General features: G+C 44.4%; 3 protein-coding genes and 2 non-coding genes across 5 annotated transcripts; 3 read left to right on the top strand and 2 right to left on the bottom strand.

The window, feature by feature from the left end:
* Nucleotides 1–694: 694 nt before the first annotated feature.
* On the bottom strand, nt 695–767 carry TRNAK-CUU (transfer RNA lysine (anticodon CUU)). Its single transcript has one exon. It is a non-coding gene; the product is annotated as a tRNA-Lys (tRNA).
* A 2,441-nt stretch (nt 768–3,208) lies between these two features.
* On the top strand, nt 3,209–4,972 carry LOC142802831 (Na(+)/dicarboxylate cotransporter 3-like). Its single transcript, XM_075887884.1, has 3 exons — nt 3,209–3,301; nt 4,126–4,275; nt 4,853–4,972. Exons 1-3 carry the CDS (start codon nt 3,209–3,211, stop codon nt 4,970–4,972), a joined length of 363 nt encoding a protein of 120 aa, XP_075743999.1.
* Nucleotides 4,973–5,913: 941 nt separating this feature from the next.
* On the top strand, nt 5,914–18,217 carry LOC142803790 (Na(+)/citrate cotransporter-like). The gene is made up of 7 exons (XM_075889818.1): nt 5,914–6,089; nt 6,452–6,545; nt 8,403–8,534; nt 11,723–11,842; nt 14,150–14,236; nt 14,476–14,583; nt 15,290–18,217. Exons 1-7 carry the CDS (start codon nt 5,957–5,959, stop codon nt 15,507–15,509), a joined length of 894 nt encoding a protein of 297 aa, XP_075745933.1. The 5' UTR covers nt 5,914–5,956; the 3' UTR covers nt 15,510–18,217.
* Nucleotides 17,786–20,458, top strand: LOC142802830 (sodium-dependent low-affinity dicarboxylate transporter 1-like). Its single transcript, XM_075887883.1, has 3 exons — nt 17,786–17,848; nt 18,661–18,798; nt 20,318–20,458. The coding sequence occupies exons 1-3, from the start codon at nt 17,786–17,788 to the stop codon at nt 20,456–20,458; spliced, it is 342 nt and encodes a 113-aa protein (XP_075743998.1).
* Nucleotides 20,459–21,403: 945 nt separating this feature from the next.
* TRNAY-GUA (transfer RNA tyrosine (anticodon GUA)) lies at nt 21,404–21,495 on the bottom strand. Its single transcript is given in 2 exon segments — nt 21,404–21,439; nt 21,459–21,495. It is a non-coding gene; the product is annotated as a tRNA-Tyr (tRNA).
* Nucleotides 21,496–21,973: the final 478 nt, after the last annotated feature.

Raw genomic sequence — 21,973 nt, 5'->3', positions numbered from 1 at the left:
TCAATCGAAATATTTGAGTAATGGGAACAACAACAACAACAACAACAACAACAACAACAACAACAACAACAATAATAATAATAATAATAATAATAATAATAATAATAATAATAATAATAATAATAATAATAATAATAATAATAATAATAATAATAATAATAATAATAATAATAATAATAATAAAAATGCGTTCTTTATTTTTCGTCTAGATGAGTGAGGGCGAAAAAGCCGAAAAGCAGTTTGACTAGCCGCTTCGCCAAAAAAATACACCTTGGCAAGTTTACAGCACTGCACGTAAACAGCCTTATTAACAGGGTAACTGAACGGGAAGTGAGAAATAAAATAAAGGATGAAAAAAACAGGAATATTTGCAACAATGCAGAGACGCGGCTGGGTATAAAATTTGTGAAAAAAGACATACAACTTGTAAAGCAAAATTCAACAACAAATTTCAAAATGTTTCAGATTTACTAGAAATAAACTCTGACAAACGGTGAATTTCCTTAAAAAATAAAGGTATAGCCCACAAAGCAACCTACAAATTTCAAGAAAAATAAACTATGAGCCTCAAGTATAAGCTGTCCGCAGACGCACAAGATGAGTGCAACCCGATCTATACGTTGCGAGCGGAACACTCCACGAAGCATTTGTGGTTCGTTGAAGAGCTGTATCTGAAATGATAAAAAAAAGCTTTCGCCCAACGTGGGGCTCGAACCCACGACCCTGAGATTAAGAGTCTCATGCTCTACCGACTGAGCTAGCCGGGCGACACGACGAAGTGCGCGAACATCTTATCTCTAGGCACCCATTCTGCATGTCTAATATAGCTTTGAGTGAAGGGATGTTTGATTTTTTTTATTTTTTTTTTATTCTTACTCGTCTTCTTGGAGGTACTCGACCACGTGGCTCAACTTTGTTGTCCCGCACAGTAATCGTCGAAATGCAAGCCCATCACGTAGTTCGAGAAAGGCCAACACAGAAAACGTGGCTGCGTGCCAACATCGCCGACCGTCGACGTGTTCAGCGTTCGACAACTCTCACAGCTTTCAAAGCAACGCAGACGTGGACGAGAGAGGCGAATTTTATGAACTTTTAGCACACATTCTAACATGAATTATTCTGAAAAATTGCATACATGTAACAACTACACCCCCTCCCCTCCTTTTTTTTTCATTGCTGAAGATTTTTACGCATACGCATTTCTGCGTGCATTACATGCGATAATGTTATTATTTGTTCACGTGAATGTTACTTCATTATGGTCGAAGAATATTAGAAATTGATAATTAGGTAATGGCAAAGGATTCAAATAAGTATAATCGTGTAATTGTAGCATCTAGTAATGCTACTCTATATAACTTATTGAAAAAAAATCACCCACCACTCGGCCAGGTTTTAGAGGATATGAGCAATGAGCAGAAGACAATATCATCAACACAAGCAACAACAACTCCACCGCCACCGTGGTGGTAGTGGTGTTGTTGAAGTTGCTTGTTTTGTTGCGATTACCGCCACCGCTAGCAACAACAACAACCTCTACAACGACCTGCTGCTTGAACAGAAGACGACGAAAGGAGACGTCAAAACTAGAACAACGCAGAATGACACTGGTCGCTGGTTCAAATTAGGCTTGACAGTGCGGGATATTTTAGTACTACTCCTGTGCATATTACATTTTTTTCTTTTGACAGCTGACTTGTAGATAACCGACGCTTTTCAACAGCAAACAGAATCAGTACGAACGCGTACACGCACCATGACTAGCAAAGGTGCATCAGTGTATCGCTATTTTTTCAGCGTCAGGTGTCAAAAGCTTTGTTGAAATTCCTACGCGACACGGACTTGAACAAGCGGCTGTAACAGCAATGTCACACACCGCGAAAGACAAGACTGGACAATGACAGTGTGCGCGCGTGTGCTGCCGAATGTGCTGTGTTTATCTTTCTTCTCTCTCTGCTCTCTATCTTTCATCTCCCCCATCCCCCTTCCATGCGCAGGGTAGCGAACCGGCGGTCTATAGGCTAGTTAACCGCTCTGCCGTTCTTTTCCTCCTATTTTCCTTCCTTCCTTCCTTCCAGCCTCAGTCATTGGCCCGTGCCACTGGGGGGCAAATAAGCTATGCCATGCCGCTTCGCGGTTGTATCTTGCCAGCTTCTTCATACATTACTGAGCCAGGGCCCACAGTGACGTGTCGCTCTAGCAATGCCGTTGTGAGGGAGGTTATTCCCTCAGGACCTGTGGGCTTGAACTATTCAGGTGCAAGTCGACTATCCCATTCACTTCTGGGCTGACAGGTGCTACAAATGTTTTGCGTGTCGCCAAAAGTGCAGCGTTCGAGGACAGCGCATCGGCACGGGAGTAGTTCCTGGCCGAAATGGAACAATTACTCCTAAAAAAGTGATTATACTAACAATTACTCCTGGTTTCAAGTAACTACATTACATTAGATCGATTGCTTTAATACTGCTTTGATGGTGTACTACATAATTCATATGGGTACAATAATTACTCTTCCGGAACTTATGAAAATATAATTAAATTGGACTACACATTAGTGCTAATCGAAAATGAGAACATTACATTGCTATTACTTTTCAAAAGTGTGATGAAGTCTCATCTCGAATTACACGAATAAAAGTTATCGTTTGAATGTCGCAGATATCAAAACATAAGACAAATATTTTTGAAACCACCTCTTCAAAAAAGTAGCCTTGATGTTTCCACATCGGCATTACTCGTCCTGATGACGTCCGACCTAGGGCACTGCAATGTGGGCATATATATATTAAAGAAACTAACAGAATTTCATGTTAATATCATCAGTACATCTAAAATATTATCTTTCATTTATGTGTAGTCTATGTCTACATCAATTATTTACTTCAATTGTTTTACAATAAGTAGCATTGCATTAAAAGACACCAATATTATCACGAATATTTTTGCATTCATATAGATTATCTTTTACGCGCATCCTTCCTCGTCTTTTCCCTCTCTATCACTCACTTTTGTTTATTTGTTCTTGTTGAACAAGTTCTACTGCCACACGTTTCGTGGCTGGTCCCCCATGATGGGTTGTCCCATTTTTTCCAGAAATCATCATCATGATCATAATCATCATCACCGTAACCGCGTGCCGCGTGCAACTAGAGGAGAAGAAGAACCGTCTTCGAAAGAGGTCGGATGACGGACGGCGTCGCGCCTCCCAATGTTGCCCCAGGCGCTGAACAAGTGGTCGAAGCACATCCTCATGGCCACGCCGCTGCTTTTCCTCTTACCCATGACCTATTTGGCCAACAAGGTGAGCGAAAATTTCTATTTCCTTGCAGATCTCAAGCCTTGCGGACGTGTCACCCTTGGACGTAAAGTAGTAGTAGGGATTCCAAAACGTAATGCATCGTGCTATCAAAATAACGACGGGAGTAGAGAGATAGGCGATTAAGACAAACCGGGACGTTGGGGGCGCAGTTGCGATTCGGGCAAGCTTTGAGAGAAGTTCGCTGTAGACCTTAGCTACGTGAAATCAGTTGCCGGGAACACAATGTATTACGTATGTTGTGATGATCAAGTAGGTAAACGGAATGACAGTGCGCGGAAGTGTAGTCTTGGAGTACAAAACGGGTGGTGTGAGGACGGTAGCCAATTTGCAGAGGTATGGAAGTGGTAGTGACCAGGTTCAGAAGAGGGTAAATGGAAATCGGCAGGAAATGTCTTCGTCTTTCTGTGAACACTCAATAAGTTGTTGAGGATGCTGCTAGTGACTACGTGGACGACGACGATGATAATGATGGTGATGATATTTATGATCTGTCCACCTCCTATTTAAAGCAATAACTGGAAGCCTCAAAATAAACGTTAAGTTTTGGTGCAAGAACTGGCGACCGGAGTTCTTCGATATGTGAAGGGAAATAACTTGATTTAGGCAAATAGTAAGCCGTAGAAGCAGTGGCTCGCAAGTTATCGAAAGCACGTCAATCACTGCTCGTCCTCGCACTTTTTTTAAATTCCTAATACTAGTGCTAGTTTAGGTACGGCGTATCAATTAGCAGTAACGTTTTGTAGACGAACCATTCTATAGTAGCGGATACCGCATGAATGTTTTTGCCTGTTTCCTGCACATTCCAGCCGGGGATTTGCCTCTACGTCATGCTTTGGATGGTCGTTTATTGGGTGTCCGCCGTAATTCCCCTTCCGGTGACGTCCCTGATGCCTCTCGTTCTCTTTCCGCTGCTCGGCATTCTCTCCGCCGAGGAAACTGCGACCGCATATTTCGACGTGAGTCTACAGTCACAGTGCAGTGTTCACGTAGTCCAACGGCTTACGTGCTACACGTCTCGTGGAACTGTAGAAGGCAACGTGTCCGATACTGCCATGGATATATCGCCTGTAAAACTCAGAACTTTCCAATTTCAACTATCTGAATTGAGTAGCCTAGCGAAGAAGTGTGCATTTCGGATTGAGTGAGTGAGTGAGTGAGTGAGTGAGTGAGTGAGTGAGTGCAGGCCCTGCGGGGCATCTGGCTTGTAGGTAACATCAGCGGTGGTCATTAAGTGTAACCGACTGTATTTCAAGAGAAGGTGAATACGCAAGGGGCAGACAAAAAGTATGCCGGGAAATGAGATTAAGAAGTTTGCTGCAGGGTATACCATAACCGCGGCAAACAGAGGACCGTGTTGATTGGTGGAACATGGGATAGGCCTTTCACCCGCAGTGGACACTACCATAACCGCGGCAAACAGAGGACCGTGTTGATTGGTGGAACATGGGATAGGCCTTTCACCCGCAGTGGACACAACTAGACTTATGATGGCGATGATTCTTGTGCTATGCTTCTTCTTCTTTTTTTTTTCAGGAAGTGGGAGCTACCATCTTTGCCTCCCTGGTGTTCGGGGCAGCGCTGGAGAGCACGGGGCTCGCAACTCGCGTCGCCCTGCAAATGTTGTCCGTGGTGGGGACCAGCTTTTCAAGGTGACGTAACGCACGCGTGCGCTGATCTGTTTATCATGAATCAGACGGTGAGCAATTGCGAAGAGTATATTATGCATAAATGTCGGCTCCGTTTCGAAACCATTGAGTTCCGTTCTAGAATGAGATAGTTAAGCACATGGGACTGATGGCTGTAGTACAGTGACTTGTACCCCAAAGCACAAGCATGGCCGCAGTCCACGATCACGCACTGGGCATATGAGCGGACGGTGCACGTGCTTCGAAAAGTGATATGCATACGCGTGCGCCTCTTCAGGACAGACTCTTTCGTTCCCTCGCAGTGTGAGACAAGCCGTGCACTTTGAGCGAGGCACAAAAACGTCCGTGCAGCGAAAGTCTGCATGGTAAAGGAGAAGCTGCATAGTTAATACCAGCAGAGTGCACACCGATATGTCTATAAGTGCAGCTGCCAACTGGGGGTTGCTGAAGCATGCGACCAAGGGGAGGGGGGGAAGGATAGCGAGAAAACTTTTTGCAGCTTGCGGGCACGTCCTGAAGGAGGAGGGATGCTTCCTCAGTAGTAAATGACGCCCTCTGCACAGCCTAATGTTAAAGCTGGCTGGCTGTGCACCTTTATTTTACAATATATACAGACTTTTCTAGGCACATGGAGGATTGTATACGAGAAATACAAAGATAAACACATAGAATTGCATGGCGTAGTTGTAAAAATATTATATACAAACATTGAAAGACACAGCTGTCCGCTATGTGATATGGGATACATGATACTTCGTACGTATCGTTTCAATAAGCACATAGCACTCCTACACAGCTCTCGTTATTTAATTTCACCGCAAACTTTTTGCTTCCGAAAATTTCGCCCGTTCACCACCAGTGAACAACAGTAAAGCATTTGCGAAAAAGCATGCCAAAAAAAAAATCATTAATTGCCAATATTTTGGACGGTCCATGTAACATACCACACTGAAGTGCGTGTAACGCTGTCAACAGCCTGCTCTTCGTGTTCATGGTGGGTACCGCCCTGCTGTCTATGGTGTTTCCCAACGCTGCCACCACAGCCATCGTTGCACCCGTGGTCGCGGCGCTGGTCGAGCAGATGAAGTGCCACGTCAAGCTCAAAAGGAATTTGGTCCCCACGAGTGAGTCGGCGTTTTCCTCGTCGTTTTCTGGCGACGTACATATTCTATATAAAGTATTGTTATGGCTTGCTTGATTTAAATATTGATTGGTTGATTGATTGATTTGCGTGGCGGTACGTCGATCAGTGTTTCGCTCACAAGACAATCCGCGAAAAAAAAATGCGACATACTGTTAAAAAGTATTTTAAAAAATCCAAGGCACGTAGTAAGCTGCGATCTTTATTACACGCAGTATCCTTTACCAGAACGTTGCTTTCGAACAATGGCACATCGCACGCTTTATAGATTCATTCGCGCACAGCGCTGATCAGCGTTAGCACTGTGTAGTCTCCACAGCGTGTTCTCCTTGGTGGTCACTATAGGTGCAGCTGCATCGCTGATGGCCAGCACTCCACGTGTCCGCGTCGCCGAAGCCTACAGAAAAGCCGAAGAACGTCTGCGTGCTAGTCTGGTTGGGTAAGCTTCCCGCAGACCTACGTAAAGCACTCATATGATACCGCTTCTGTACAGGTGCGCATGCACCAGTGCAGTTGCAGAAGTCACAGACGACCGGTGACGAGAACTGCCCAGTATGTATTGATGGGCTAGTCGGTGGGCAATGATTTTGGCAGTAGGGGATCACTTTTACAGTAACAGAGACATGATCAGTTGGTACGGTGCTTGCGTCTTTTCATGTGTGCGTGTTTTTTGTTCTTTTGTGCACTGCTTCTTCTAAAATCGTGAGAACTGCGTCTATATATGGTAAACTACGAGACAGTGACCCGCCAACTTACCGATTTTTAACGCCTAAAGCTCTACGCCGGTCTCCGAACACGAACAATGGTGGGAAACGTAGCAGAGTTCTGAAAGGAAGCACACAAGCAGCACGCAATAGCATTGCGTGCCATATGTATATGCATGTGCGTTAACGTGTTAGAAATACGTTCAAGCTCGCGAGCAGTGAATGCGCCACCTGTCGTTACATGCCTTGCCTTAGTGCAGTTGTTATGTCGCGTCAATATGAGAGAACTTACGTTTAGTGATAATAGAACGTAAGTGGAGTTTGGAGCTTTGTGCTCGCTCTATACGTTCCTTCGGGTTATGGTGAGACACTACGCCAGTAACTCCGTTTGTACCGTAGTGCGATACTGAACTAATAATAATAATAATAATAATTTGTAAGGTTTTACGTGCCAAAACCACCACGTGATTATGACGCATGTTGCAGAAAAGAACTACGCTAATTATAGACTACCTAGCGTTCCATAACGTGCTCTGGCGTCACACATACGGAGGCCTCTGGGATAACGTCTCGATCGAAAAGCGACCGCCGCGACAAAGGTCGAACCCGCCATGGCCACTGGGTCGAAATCCGAGCTTCGTTCTTCGAACTGTACCACCTAGGCCGCCGCCCGACTATTCAGTCTTGTCTATTTTGTAGCCACATCAGTCTCGCGAGCAGTGTTCCGGACAGAGCTTGGCAGATATTCTCTGGTGCATTGCCTTAAGTGTATAATATAGGATAGTCCACTTAATGCCTCCACCGTTATATGACACACAGCGGTACCTAAAGCGAGGCGTGTAGAGCTTGGACACAATCGGCTCGTCATTAGCTGTTTATGGTATACGCCAATGATGTCGCCGCTGGACGCTGAGTCAACCAGTGAACGAGGCAGTGCGCTACACGTTGAGCAGGCTATGCTTCGTAAGACCTATGTGCTTGAGCGCATATTTTTTCTCGTTCCTATTTCGTTTTCCGTTGTTGTGTTCATCAAATAATCTTGCAGCGTCATTTTGCGCCAAAGCTACGTCAATCATAGATAAGAGGTTATGCGGTTTATGTTAAAATGGGGAAATAATGCATCATTTTCTCACTAATCTCCTCACAAATCTCACATTGATTGATGTGTGGGGTTTAACGTCAAAAACCACCATATGATAATGAGAGACGCCGTAGTGCTGGGCTCCGGAAATTTCGACCACCCGGGGTTCTTTAACGTGCACCCGAATTGGAGCACATGGGCCCTACGACATTTCCGCCTCCATCGGAAATGCAGCCGCCGCAGCCGGGATTCGATATTGCGACCTGTGGGTCAGTAGCCGAGTACCTTAGCCAATAGACCACCGTGGCGGGGCTCACAAATCTCACAGGTATCCTGCGGTTACACCATTGCTACTGTTGACTTAGTGTTGGCGAATAACAGCTAGTGTTTAGAATATCTGTTATAACGGTGTTATTCTCTTGATTCAATCAGAGTTACATAACTGAGCAGTTTATCCCGTGCACGTGTACATTTAAAACAGCATGGGCTGTTTTTTTTTCTTTTTTTACAGGTTGGATGACGACTGTTTGTTGGAACTGCGTCGTGAGATGATGATGTCCGTGGCCTACTCGGCCAGCATTGGAGGAACGGGCGCTCTCTCAGGGACACCGGGCCACAGTATCATGACGAATCTGTACAAAAAGTATGACTCTGTTTCGTATGTTAGCACTCTAAAAAGAAACCTGCTAAAGAAGACACACAAAGTGAGACATGGAAGTTTGTACAGAGCAGTGAATCGATCTCGACGAGAACGGCTTTCATGATTGCGTATGAGCCAGGCAGGTACAACCGTGAAGTGAGATAGCTCGTGTCTGTAGTTTTTGTCATAGCCTATCGTAGCCCTACTGGAAAATGAACTGTTAGCAGAATATTACTTTAGAAAAGTATTGTTTTAAAGCATTCACTCGTGCCAATATCTCGGTACATCGTCCACTGGAAGAGAAACCACGTTGCAAGTTTCTAATGAAAGTGAACAACGGGTCCAAGGAGAAGGCATACGTCTTAATAATTGACTCGTGTCATTTCTATACTAATAAACGTAAAAACGTAGCAAGCATTTCATGCTATAATGCCGCGCACAGAGAAATCGTTATGCAACACGTAAAAGTATACATTTTTCAAAAGCCGCAGTGTTCTACGTCGTTCTCTACCAAGAACATATCGGCGCGATCTCCGTCACGGAAATGACGTCAATAAAAACCGGATAGTTTCTGAGCATTCACGCGAGGTCTTTATTGATTCGCTCCCGGTTCGTGCTTTCCATTATAGCTATATAAACGTCTCGTAAACAGGTTCGTCAGAAAAAAAAAGCCAGACCTGCGCGGGACACTCAGCACAGTCACAGCGAGAACTGGAAGAGCAGCATTTCAGAACGTTTTCAAATTACTCTTTGGGTAACTGCTACGAGCACACTTGCTCGGCACCCGCTTCGCCATACAAATAATAAATTTTGTGTAATAGGGCGCTATTCACTATGATATCCTTTATTATTCTTTCGATTAGCGGGGTATCACACTTGCGAGAAATTTTGTGCAATTTTTAATGCAGTGGCTGATGAAGGTGAATTATTATATACCTGAAGTTGGTATGCGCCACCGTTAATAGGTGATCAAGAACAATCTTTCGATCATTTTTGTGCAGTAGGCTGTCATTCACAATGCTATCGTTCGTCATTCTTCGGAGAAGTTTGGTGTCCCGTTACACACTTGCAAGGAACTGTGAGCAATAGTGGCTGACAACGATGAATCATGCCTGAATTGGGTATCCGGCAGACTAATTAGGTGATCATAAACAAGCTTTTGTGATGGAATAGAGCATTGTGCAGTCAACTCGTAACGCAAGTCCTATTGTGTGACGCCTAGTTGTTCCTTTGCTGTTCTAAAACGCCTTGTTACTCATAAGAACGTGATTTTTTTTTCCTGATATCAAGCCTGCCTGAGGCCAGTTTGAAAGCTAGTTTCAAGCGTGGGCGTGGCTCAGTCGTGAAAACGTAAATGCAAGAAATATGCTTATTCGTTCCTTGGGGTGTTGATTGCCTCCTCTGCAAAAAGCCGGAAACAATCGAACATGTTTTCCTAGACTGCTGGGATACAGTCTTTTTCTAGGATGTTTTCAAAGGACTTTGGAGAGGTATCTGCCTCTTGCTGCCTACGGCATCAGATTTTTACCAGTATCAAATGAAGAAGGAATACCTTTCGACCTAGTTATGTTACTGGGCCTGTAGGTATATGGCTACCTAGAATGGCGGTGCGCCATGCTGATGTTAATGCACGTCCGGTTCGGCAATACTTCTTTCAACCTGTCTGTTCATTCGTGAAATCACAAAAGGTTCAACAAGAGGTGCCCGAATGGCTTCATCAAGTAGAAAGCCTTCTACAGATGAAGGAACTTTAAAAAGCTTGTTAAGTTTCATGCTTTTGCCTTTTTTTCTTTTGTTCATGTTTGTCCTTTGTTCAATGTACATTTGTTTGTGATTGTTGTATGTACACAGGCAATAAAGAAAGAAAAAGTGGGTGTGGAACAGTGGTAGATTACTTGGCTGGCATGCAGGAGACCCGGGTTCGAATCCCAGTGTGTCCTTGGTGTTTTTATTTAACTGAGTTTTTTTTTCTTGTTTCATGTGATAGTGGTTACTGACACCGGCGGCGGCGGACAACTACGGCGCAGCACGTGACCCGTGTTGTTATTTCACGAGAGCTTTGGCTGTGAAATTGTTGTCAACCGCGTTAACGTCATACTATGCTACATATAGGCAGTGGAATCGGTTAAGGAAGCAGACACTTCGTGGATTTCGTGGCTGACGGTTGTCCCTTCCACGATGTTCTCTCTTCAATGACCACTCGCCAATCGGGGCGCCGTCCGCGGACTTCTCTAACCTCTTCCCAATATTAACTTGCCTCCCTATCTCTTTTATTTCCTCGTTATCTCTTCCCTTGTCAACTGCTGTTGAGGCTTCGCACTTGGATGCTGGCAGTAGCGGGGTTCACTTGTTTCGTCGTTTCCTCTTTTAAAACCGCTACCTCCCTTTCCCCCGGCTAAAGAATACATGTTGCATTGTGCTTATGGAAACACTGATTGAAAGTCGAAGATACGAAGGTGCGTTGCTGCATGTAGATCCCAAAAGAGAGCGTTGCATCCACTGTCACTTTTTCAATGGATGCTGCAAATTTTCGCGCTTATGTATCTCAACGCCCATAAAAGTAGAAACGTAAATATCATGGGTTCCTTGTGCATTTAGCTGTGAAGATGGGAAGGCGAAAGTAGTCTTGCTTCTCGTTAAAATGTATTTAGCTTCGCCGCCTCCCCCTCGTGAAAGCTTCCGGCACTGAACGTGTCTCTGCCTCTGGGATCGGAAGTATTGGAAGCTTTCTGCACTTATATGATTTATAGTGCCTCCGAGATGGGCTCACCGCTAATAAAGCGATGATATCATGCGCTGGGGCCATAATGCGACATCATAATCACGTCCCAAATTAGGACAACATGTCATGGGGACGTCATCATGTGATGATGATGCTTTCATCGCTCGCATTGACACCACTGCTGACGCCAATGACCGCTTTAGGCATTTAATGATGTATCTATTCAAGGCGCGCGCACTTAGGGGGGGGGGTAGTGGAGATATCTACCCCCCCCCTCCCCAGGTCCCCGGAACGAAGGAGAGAATACCATACAAGGGGCACTGCGATGACCCTTTACCTCCCCTCTCCTTGAAGGGAAACCTTGTGCCCACCCGTATGTCTAGGTTTTCGCTTTTATAAATGTTTTTTGCTGTAAGATTATTACGAAAGACGGATCAGCCTTCTTTTCTTTTTTTCTCATGTCTTGCAGCCGCTTTCCTAGTGCTCCCAAAATAACACCAGGGACTTGGATAATCTTCAACGTGCCAACGACGATCGTCTGCCTGATTGGAGCTTGGGCATGCTCCTATTGGCGTTTGCAACACATAATGTAAGCAGAAATGAAGAAGAAACGTTCAGAGAAAGCGAGTAGCGTAAGCGTGTCGCAAACAAAACGTAAAAAAATAGATTATGTTGCGTTAGGTTGGCTGAGTGCTTGACGGCCTCCTTTGTCCAGTGAAGCCGTAGTTCACTTCGCTGGACCGTTGAATCTTTGTAGTCCTTGAATACAGGTGGCTCGTGGCCAGTTGAACTATATAGAGGCTTACAGATATAGAAGCTTACACGTAGCACTAGTGTCGATGCGCCGGGTAGTCTTTTTCCGTTTTTTCTCCTTAGCTTTTCTACGCTGTCTGACGTCGAATTAAAATAACTTCCACGCGATGGATGCCGTTCAAATTTGGCCAAGAATACCTATGCATACCAAGCGATAGAGTGATGAGCACATCTTGATCTTGAAATTTGATGTCAGTACTCTTTCAACTTTCGCATGCAGATGCATACCAAAGCAGAAATAGTTCAATAATAGGGTGATTAATGCTTCAAATAAAGCTCGTCGAGGGTTAGCGCAAAAGCCTAATTAACCTTCTTCAGATTACACCTAAATTGCACCTCATATAATTTTTAAAAACATAAAAGAAAGCCAGCCTAACCAAACTCAAGTAGCTTAAAAATTATGTCAAGGTTCATTCACACTTGTGATTAAAACCGCTCGCACGACCAAGTTAGTCGCAGGTGTGAACGAGTCGGTCGACTAGCACATATCGCACGACCAAGTTAGTCACGGATGGTCGCAAAGTGGCTGCTTTGTTTTAGTCGCTAGCTGCTCGATCTTTCATTCGCACGACTGCAGTCGCAACCTTCTTAACCGCCGTGTAAGAATGTTTTTTTCCCCTACACTGTGGAACCAACTAATAGCATTATCATAAAAGACTCATCTGCTGAAGCAAGACCAACACGGCGGTCAGTCACAACCCTGGGCTGAATACCGAAATCGCTCCATAGCACCGCGACATAGGTGTATATGGACAGTCATTGACTGAGCTGCGCATATGTGTTCTTGCTAACTTAGGAAGCACAATTAGCAAGCGTGACGTGTTTAATTCAATATCCGACACGCATAGCGCACATACCATGGCACTTACCGAAACCAGGGTTCATTTGATTATGCGTAACACTGAAACTATTAATGATTAATCTCAGTATTCGATCTATCGCTGTGATCATGCATCTCGTCAGGATGGCGGTGTGCTCCTGTTTGCCAAACTCTCCACTCTTACGCATAAAAGATTTTGAGATCGTTACCATTTGCGTGAAACCAGCCCACCTCGAGTTAATTTTTTAAATGAGCTATAGCGCCTTCAGAATGAATCTGTTTGCCAATTTTATTTATAACCTATAAAAGTAGTTATAAACACTGTATTGGTATCTCAGGTTGCAGGAATTTCTAAAACCACTCAAAATCATTTTTTTATTTATCACTTACCGCTCTACCATACTTTGCGTCAGAAATCTCGTGTACTTACCTGTGCTCCGTGACCACTTAACGCATTAATTTGAGATTCACCCATTACTCCACCGGTTCAAGTAATCCCGAAACATATCGGTGACTATGAGAAAGCTAACTTTATTGCCATAAACTATAGCTTGCTGAGCTACTTCCATTACTTTGTGACGTTTTCGATGATAGCTTTGTGGACGCTAATTGGAATCTTTTTGTTGGTAAAATTAGTGAACTGATGAATAAGTGCGTGCCGCTGGAAAAAAAAAATCGCATAACGCTCAAGAGTACGTTAGTACAACCGGTAGCTTTGAAGGTTACTTAACAAGAACAAAAAAAAAAAACGTCTTTACCGTGTTGCTAAAATATCTGGTGCTAATGAAAGATAGGAAGCCTACCACATTGTCGACACCACTTACGTATAACAGCTTTCTTCAAAGCACTCGTTCTAACATTCTTATCGTGTTGTGAATCTTCATTATTCCGAAACCATTAATAGACCCTAATGGCTTCACCGTCGCATATGCGAAATGCTCGGCATTGTTGAACTTTATAGCTTTTGCAGCAATTTCGTTCAATCACTAACGCCACTTTTCCACAAACACACAACTACCTCACTATGGATTCTGTAATAATCATACCTTATGGCATCAGCGATACTAGTCGTTGGGATAGAGATGTGTCGCTTGGCGTTGACGTGAGCTATAGCTTCTATACACCAACAGACATTGCGCAAGCTTCCATAGATCAATGTACAATAAAATATACTTTACTCCTTTGAAAACGTGGTTCACTTTCGTGTTATATCAACCCCTACGACGGAGAGTACAACCATCTATTTTCTATACGTCTCCCCAGGTACGACAAGGCAGAACAGTCCAAGACGACGCAAGGAAAAACACAGCGTGAGGTGGACCGCCGAAACAAGGAGCTCGGTAGAATCAGGTGAGATCGATCACTGACGTCCCCTGAGTCTATTGCTTGTTTCAGTATTGCGGTGTACTGACATGCATGTCGGCGTTTGTTTCAAGTGAGCAACTCGAGAGGGTTATGCTTCGGCATTCCAGCACCGTTTACGAGGCCGCTATAGTGTGGTGTACTTTGCCCTAAATTCACACTACTTGATATATAATCGCCCATATATGTAGACATAATCATTCCACTTTTGTCCACTTCGGCTGCAGGGCTGACGAGTTCGCCGTGCTGATGCTGCTCCTTCTTCTGGTTTACCTCTGGTCTTTCAAATCACGTGACTCCAATTTCAGCTGGACGAAGCTTCTACCTGTGGACGCGTAAGTGCGGTGGTTCGACGGACTTCAAAAGCAATTACACACAGCCGTAGCCGATATCACGATTAGTTGATTGCCTGTCTTATCTGATCCCTGGTTCAAAAAAAAAAAACAATGAACATGGCATAACGCTGCAAATGACGTCATCTTAGAACGCCACGTGCAGAGCACTACACATTGAAGCTGGTGTGCACTTAGACGAAAAAGAGAGAAAAGGGGAGCTGAATGTATACTGTTGACAGTGCTTTCTTGTAGAAATTGCTTGCAGAAACAGCACAACAGTTGGAGTTTGACTACCAGTTGTGGCCTGCGACCGCACAGAACTCAGCGGAGCTGTGAAATTCGTAGTGGAAGTATAGCATAGCGATGTATTGTATAATATAGCAAGATATTGCAACGGGCAGTGAGGGTGAGCAGGAGAGATCTGAGGGTGAGGAGGATGAAAAAAAAGGAGAAGGGAAGAGTAAAGGATACCCCGGACAAGCACACTATAGCCGAGCAAGGGGTAGGAAAGTCAAGTAAGAGACAGTATAGGGCAAATGAGTAAAATAGAGTAAAATAGCGACGCCTATAGTTTAGTGTTATACGAAGAGGGTGGGAAAGGATAGGTATGGTGAGGAGGCGAAAAAAGCCATAAGCTCCGCTGTTTCCTCGGTCTTCTTACCGTTAGTGCGCAGCTGCATCAATTTTTTTTAATCTGAACTCGCAGGACATGCAGTTCTTCCACGACCTTCGTCCTGGTGGTCATACCACTATTTGCTATCCCACGCTGCCGTCAGCACTCAGTCTCCCACGACGTTTTCCTGCGGCCACACGACACCATATTGTCGTGGCCAGAGGTGTCTACCAGGTGTCACTGGAACATCATGCTCCTTGTTTCCGGGAGCCTCACTTTTTCCAAGGCGTCAAAGGTAAGTACTTACTCTTGACACAACGGCTGCAGCTAGAAGCTTTGGTTGCCATCCTGCACCACTATATATATAGAAAAAAAAGCTTGTTAGATGCTTAAAAACAAAAAAAAAGAAACGATGGTTACTCGCTTCTGAAATGCAGAATCGACAAGCCGCCGAACAGTTCCGTGGCCTCACGCAGTAGACACCAGTAAAAATGGGCATAGGTAAAAAATATCACTAGAAATACACATCGACCTAAACTTGTATGGTAAAACGCTGTTGCGCAAAGGGAATCCTGTATCTTGCAGTGATGGATTTATACTGCGCATACATTATGACTAAACGCAACACTTTAGTTCGCATATCGGGCCACCTGCCTGTTTTGAAAGACGTGCTCATATCATCATAATACCTTTGCACAAAAGGAGAGAAATTATGCACTCAACCCGCGCATTATTATGTCAAAACAAATGTTTTGTCCTAATAATTTGGGTTTCGCTGTCAATATTACAGAAATTACAGTGCTTTCACGTTCTTTGTTTAATATGGCAGTAATTCAGGAGGTAAAATGAAAAGTTAAATTATACAGTAGCTTTTTGCAGACCGAGCTAACTGACCGCGAATTTCGTAGCATTCGCAAACTAAAACCACCTTACAGGTGTCATTTTATTCCATCAATAATTCACACCGGACAGTCTTCAAAACTGACAGAGACCGTTATGTCACGATTTACCATTTTGCTATAATGCTTTATTGGTAAACTTTAATTCATTTAAAAATATTCAAATTTTACAATCTTTTCTTTTTAATATCATACGTATACGAAATACGAATGACTGTTACGGGGCTCTTTGAAATAATAAACATATGAAAACAAGTTGCGTCGGGGACAGCAACGTTCAAAAGGAACTGGACAGGCTGTTTTCGTTTCCTTTTCACCTTAAGTGGACACATACTAAAACGACACACTACAAGGGTGTTATACAACGGAGACAAAACTGCAGAAGCCATACACCAACCTGAACTGAGTTCCAACAAGTGAACGTCTCACCGGCGAGAACTTCGAATGTTTGCGGGGCACGTCTGCACGATGCGATTCTGGGATGCCGTCGCTGTAGGAGTTCGGTGAAGAGCAGAGCAACGCTGAATCTGATACGCCGACGGAGCAGTTTGGTGCCGATGACCGTGGTCGACGAAGCCACGCAGCCTTCTCAGACGCGTAGACCAAGGACCGTTGACACTTCGCTGCCGTCCCGACTGACGCCACCTTGCTTTGCTCACCTTTTTTCCTCGCTCCCCTTGCCTTGGCTCGTACCCACTTGGGGGATAGGCCATTAAACCGGCTTGCCAACCGCGTGACCCCCAACGCGCACTTCTCGTCGTCTTCACGCCAGATCTTCCAACGCGCTTCTGCCCGGCGAATTCATTTGCTCGTCCATGCAGGCTTTTCCGCTACACCACACGACACACGCGCACATGTCTCATCACAATGACACTGGCGGGACATCTTCCTCTGCATCGTTAAATCTACCGTGTTAATGGAATCCAAATTGGAATTCGCGAACAAGTTGTACTTTTGAACATAGTTCTGTAGTTCTGTAAGAAAATTTGGCTTAGGTTTAACTATCGTAAACATAGCTATGACGAACGAAATATATACGTTTGGCCCAGTTAGGAAAAAAATATTATGCAAACATCGTTTCACCTGGTCACGTGGTACCGAAACGATGAGGTTCAGCAAAGGAAGCTGCGACACCTCTCCGCAACGGGTAAGGTGGTGTGACGTCACGTATACCACATGCGCGCTTTGATAACTCAACATCATTCTACTCAATGGACGATGATAATTGGCGTAGTACAGTTTTCGCTGTAATTTTGATCAAATTTTTCTAATTTGTTACAATATGTTTGCGATTAATCAAACTGTAATGTCTGTAACACTGTCTAACTATAGAACAGTAGACGGTTGGGCCAGTTGATGATGCATACTTGATGAAATGTTGTAATGTCTGTAATACTGTCTAACTATAGAAGAGTAGACGGTTGGGCCAGTTGATGATGCATACTTCATGAAATGAAGTGCAATGAACGGTACAACAAAAGAAGAAATACGTAGGACGAAGCGCTTCGTTAATGACTCTTTTGTTTTTCCGTTGGCGCTTAATTAAATCAAATACTATATAATGAATGTCTCGACTGGTAATCAATTCCAGGAATCTGGATTGTCCGTCGCCCTTGAGAGGGTTTTCCTTCTTTTGGGAGGTCTCCCCCATTCTGTGGTTACAGCGCTTTTGTGCTTATTTGGAGTCGCCATGACACAAGTGATGGCCAACGCCGGAGTCTCCGCCATGCTCGCACCAGTGGTTTTGGAGACAGTACGTACATGTACCCACACAGCTTTTACCCTCTTAAGGTTGCTTGTTTGATTCATGCGTAATAGTTTCATATTTCTTGCGGTAGCGGAGAGGCTGTTATTGAAAAAAAAGGGTGAAGAAAGGTGATTCCGTGAAATACTTGTCAGTGTACAGGTTCTAAAAATGAGAAAAAAAAGCTGAAAAAATTTCTAGTTTGCTATCATGTTCTGAACGCAGTATCGCAAGGTAAATATAGGAAACCAGCCTCACGTAAACATTTTCAGTTTGACGTAACCAGTATACCCCCGTAAAAGCTTTATCCACGCAATGTGTTCTAGCAGATTCAGTTTCAATAAATTTTGCACTTGCTTCATTAGAGCGCGCTGCGCTCAAACGACTGTGTTCCCTTAGCGCTTCCTCATTAAGTTTACTGTCCAACGCGCTTTGCGTCCCTGATATATTATTCTAGCCCACTATGCTAGCAGCCTTTGCCTATGTTTGGACATGACGGCGACGATGACGCCAACGGCGAGAGTCCGCAAATCTCGTATTGGGTATCTAAAAAAGAGATTTTTCGTATTTTCGGCTCCCAACTTGCTTTCTCGGAGGGGTGCGTGCGTGCCGATCGTTCCTTTCACATGTGGTTCACGGGACATTGCGAATGTTTCGTCTCTCAATTTGTTTCCCCGTGCACTGAGCTAGCTATATACCCTTCGAGACGTACATGAGTTAGCAGAGAGAACCGATGCTGCAGGGTGCCTAGGTTTTTACACTATATAACGGGTAAAGCAAAACTGTTTATAGAAAACTGTGTCGCTCGAAATTACGTGCAGGCCGTGAAACTGAAGATGCACCCGATGTCGCTGGCCTTTCCCGTCACTTTGTCCTCCTCGTTCGGCTTCATGTTGCCGGCGTCAACTTCGCCCAACGCGATCGTCTACGACATGGCACGCATGGGTGTCAGGGACATGGTGCGTTAACATTGTTCGCAGGAACAACCCAAGCTCCCCCTTGTGATGCTTAAGCTAACGCGAATCTTTTTGCATAAGTTGTTAGGTCACAAGAACAACGACAAAAAAATGCACGTACCGTATCTTACACTCTCTCCATAACGCAGCTTAGTATGACACGAAAAGCACCAAACTTCTTTTTGGGAGCGCGACAGCCACCGTTACACGCTTGGGCATCGTGGCTAAAGCTTACGAGCGCTAGGCTGTAGTTAGAAGCGCGGTTGAGACGACGGGCATGTTGATGTAAAAGTGTGATACGATAGTGAACACGTAACACGATAGTGAACACGCCTCGCCATTACAGACTATTTTTCGTAACGCATCTGAACAGCACCATCTTAAAGCGTTAAGCCGATATTTTTTGTTGTTTTTGTATATCACGAGGTGAATTGCTATGGTCATGAAACATTGTATGTACCAGCCCAAATGCTTTCACGCGGGTGCGTCTACCATGACGCCGTTCGTTTAGCTGTTGAAGATACAAAACTCAAAGGTTGACTACCCAATATGGCGGCACTCAAACCCATTCGTTCATTTGTCCATAGACCGAAGGTCGACAGCCACTCGATTCCGTGGCCCGAGGAACAGTTAATTGGGCCAGGGTTGTTGTTTGTTTGAGGCAGTAACGCAGACTTCGAATGTTGGACTTGGTCAAGTGCGTTTCACACTCTTGGAACTCTAGCGCAAATAGACAAATTTATGTGCAATCCGTTCGTCCTTCATCCCCTTTTTTGTGAAGGTCCTCTAAGAATGCTTTTTTCTTTCTTTCCGTCGTATTGAATTTGGCCCGCCATTCATCTTCACATAGAACCCCACGCCCGCGGCGAAAATGCACCTGGAGCTTTATATTCTTATTGCAATAATCGAGTTACGTGTACGAACTCAACTAATCCTCTCGTTCGGCACACGTAAGTACGGTTTGCTTTTCTGAACATATGTCGGTAAACGGGCGAACATATACTCTTGTTACACAGGCGGCTAGCCTATACCGCGGTTACTTAACGTGATCGCGGTGACGTATAACCGAGGTTCGCTCATGGTACACGGTATACGAGAAACCACGGTTGTAACCAACCGAGCTTGGCAACCTTGGTTTGGCGGTTATAACCGAGGAAATTGCGGCGCCTACAGCGAATGGGCTGGCCGCCTTGACCGAGGATGCTTTTTGCGCTGTCTAACGTTGGTGAAGCGTGGTTGCCGCTAACATCGGTTCAAGGTGCACATGGTTAAGCGTGGTCGGTCGTAACCGCGGTTAGCTTGCCAGTGTAACAATGGTGTAATAAGGCTATTACTGTGTTGCACAAACTTATGCAATATCGTTTCAAGAATGCTCCTTTCGGCCGTACACTGATGCATTCCATTAATGTTTTTCTAGGGTACCTTAAATTCTAAAATTGCGATGGCCCCTTTCCTTAATTATACAGCTTTTTTGACGCCGATAACATTCAACATGCTCATTTTGAATTCCCTTTGTGATCAGGTTCGGCCTGGTTTCGTCCTCGCCCTCATCTGCCTCACCGCGACTATCCTGCTGTCTGTTACCTGGGGCCAGTTTGTGCTGAAACTTCAAGAATTTCCGGAATGGGCCACCGACAATGAGACGATTGCTGATATAGAATAGCGGACTGTGACCGAGAACTGCCCGCACTTGACTGCTGTACTATCGGCAAAGATAGTTTATTAACGTATGCATATGCTGTTGCGGCATGAAATTGTGCATTATACTATCTTATTTCATGTCGCATATTTTAGTGTTTCAGGTGCTGAAAACATCACGAAATTTTTCACGCTAAGGTGTCTTACTTCATTAAGCGGTGCGTGTATCTTCCCTCATCACAAAATATCTTTATTTAGGTAGGGTTGTTTATAATACCTTGCGTTAAAACTTCTTTTAAATTTTTTTGGCAGATCTCAGGTACAATGAAAATGATTGTTAGATAAAGCATGCAGAGGAAAGGCGACTGTGCTGTAATTTTTGTTGAGCGAGCCGTTATCAAATGAGATATGTATACAAACGTCGTACGCACAGCCATTTTGAACTGTCGCATACGTTTCATACGACCAGTTGTTTAGAGTGTTTTAGAGTTCAGAGTTAATGATGCCAGCGGCAACATTGGTATTTACATCTGTGCCGAACTTTTTGAAATTCATGCTTGAAAAAAAAAACTGAGAAAACTGTACTCCGTCAAGCCAGATTCGAACCAGCGAGCTAAGGACACCCAAAGTTCGAGGCGTCTATAGTCCACCTCTCTACCAACTGAGCCATCAACGGAAACCGGGAAGCTGGGTTGCTGCTTCCTCCTTTACGCTGAGGGAGTCACAGACAGTGGCGATGCTTAACCGGGAAGCTGCATGTCGTTTAATTACCCCCTCACACGCATTTACCCCCGACACTAGTAAACTGGCGACGTCTTGCAACCCTCCCATTCGTCTTGCATGTAAACGTTAGGTGACAGCGTACTTGGTGTTGCGTTAGACATTATGTAATTTCACTTGTACATTAAGGTGCCACACTTAGAGAAATAAATTGATAATTAAAAGAAAAAGAATACAATAAAAAGTTTGCTCCGTCGAGCCGGATTCAAGCTAGCGACCTATGGATGTCCATAGCTCGGAAATCTCTACAGTCCACCGCTCTACCAACTGAGCTATCGACGGAACTGTTTATTTATTACCTGTTTTGCACTTGGTACAAACATTCTTATGCACAATAATATTGCTATATTGCAATAATATTGTGCAATAATATTGCACAATATTATTGCTAATATTGCTATAATTATGCTATGCGCGATAATATTGCTACGATACTGAGGGGGCGCGTGAAGGAGAGGAGAACGAGGTTGGCACGAGCGGTGATCGGCCAGATCCCTGGACTGTCGCATTCTTCATCTCCTGTAAATAAAGGCATCTCACCGTAACAAGATTGGTGGAGGTGTTGGTAAATACAATTGTTGGGATGCGGCGTCCCGGTTGTCCAACGTCGGATTGTTTCTTCAAGGGACGGCGCTGGTGTGGTTTGAAAACCACGAAGAAACAGTAACTACCTGGGAAGCGTTTGAGAAAGAAAAAGCGAGCTGCTTCGGGGACCCATTGATGAAGAAGAAGTGCGCTTAGCAAAAGTAACTACATGGAC

The sequence above is a fragment of the Rhipicephalus microplus genome, chromosome 3 (genome assembly GCF_043290135.1).
Source record: "Rhipicephalus microplus isolate Deutch F79 chromosome 3, USDA_Rmic, whole genome shotgun sequence".
NCBI classification, from domain to species: Eukaryota; Metazoa; Arthropoda; class Arachnida; order Ixodida; family Ixodidae; genus Rhipicephalus; species Rhipicephalus microplus.
This window is presented reverse-complemented; position numbering and strand designations above follow the sequence as displayed.

Coding starts and splice junctions, on each gene's coding strand:
- LOC142802831 (XM_075887884.1), top strand. CDS start 3,209: ATGTTGCCCCAGGCGCTGAACAAGTGGTCGAAGCACATCCTCATGGCC. Junction 3,302..4,125: donor TGACCTATTTGGCCAACAAG/GTGAGCGAAAAT, acceptor TGCACATTCCAG/CCGGGGATTTGCCTCTACGT. Junction 4,276..4,852: donor CTGCGACCGCATATTTCGAC/GTGAGTCTACAG, acceptor TTTTTTTTTCAG/GAAGTGGGAGCTACCATCTT.
- LOC142803790 (XM_075889818.1), top strand. CDS start 5,957: ATGGTGGGTACCGCCCTGCTGTCTATGGTGTTTCCCAACGCTGCCACC. Junction 11,843..14,149: donor TGGCGTTTGCAACACATAAT/GTAAGCAGAAAT, acceptor ACGTCTCCCCAG/GTACGACAAGGCAGAACAGT. Junction 14,584..15,289: donor AAGCTTCTACCTGTGGACGC/GTAAGTGCGGTG, acceptor CTGAACTCGCAG/GACATGCAGTTCTTCCACGA.
- LOC142802830 (XM_075887883.1), top strand. CDS start 17,786: ATGACACAAGTGATGGCCAACGCCGGAGTCTCCGCCATGCTCGCACCA. Junction 17,849..18,660: donor CACCAGTGGTTTTGGAGACA/GTACGTACATGT, acceptor AATTACGTGCAG/GCCGTGAAACTGAAGATGCA. Junction 18,799..20,317: donor GCATGGGTGTCAGGGACATG/GTGCGTTAACAT, acceptor CTTTGTGATCAG/GTTCGGCCTGGTTTCGTCCT.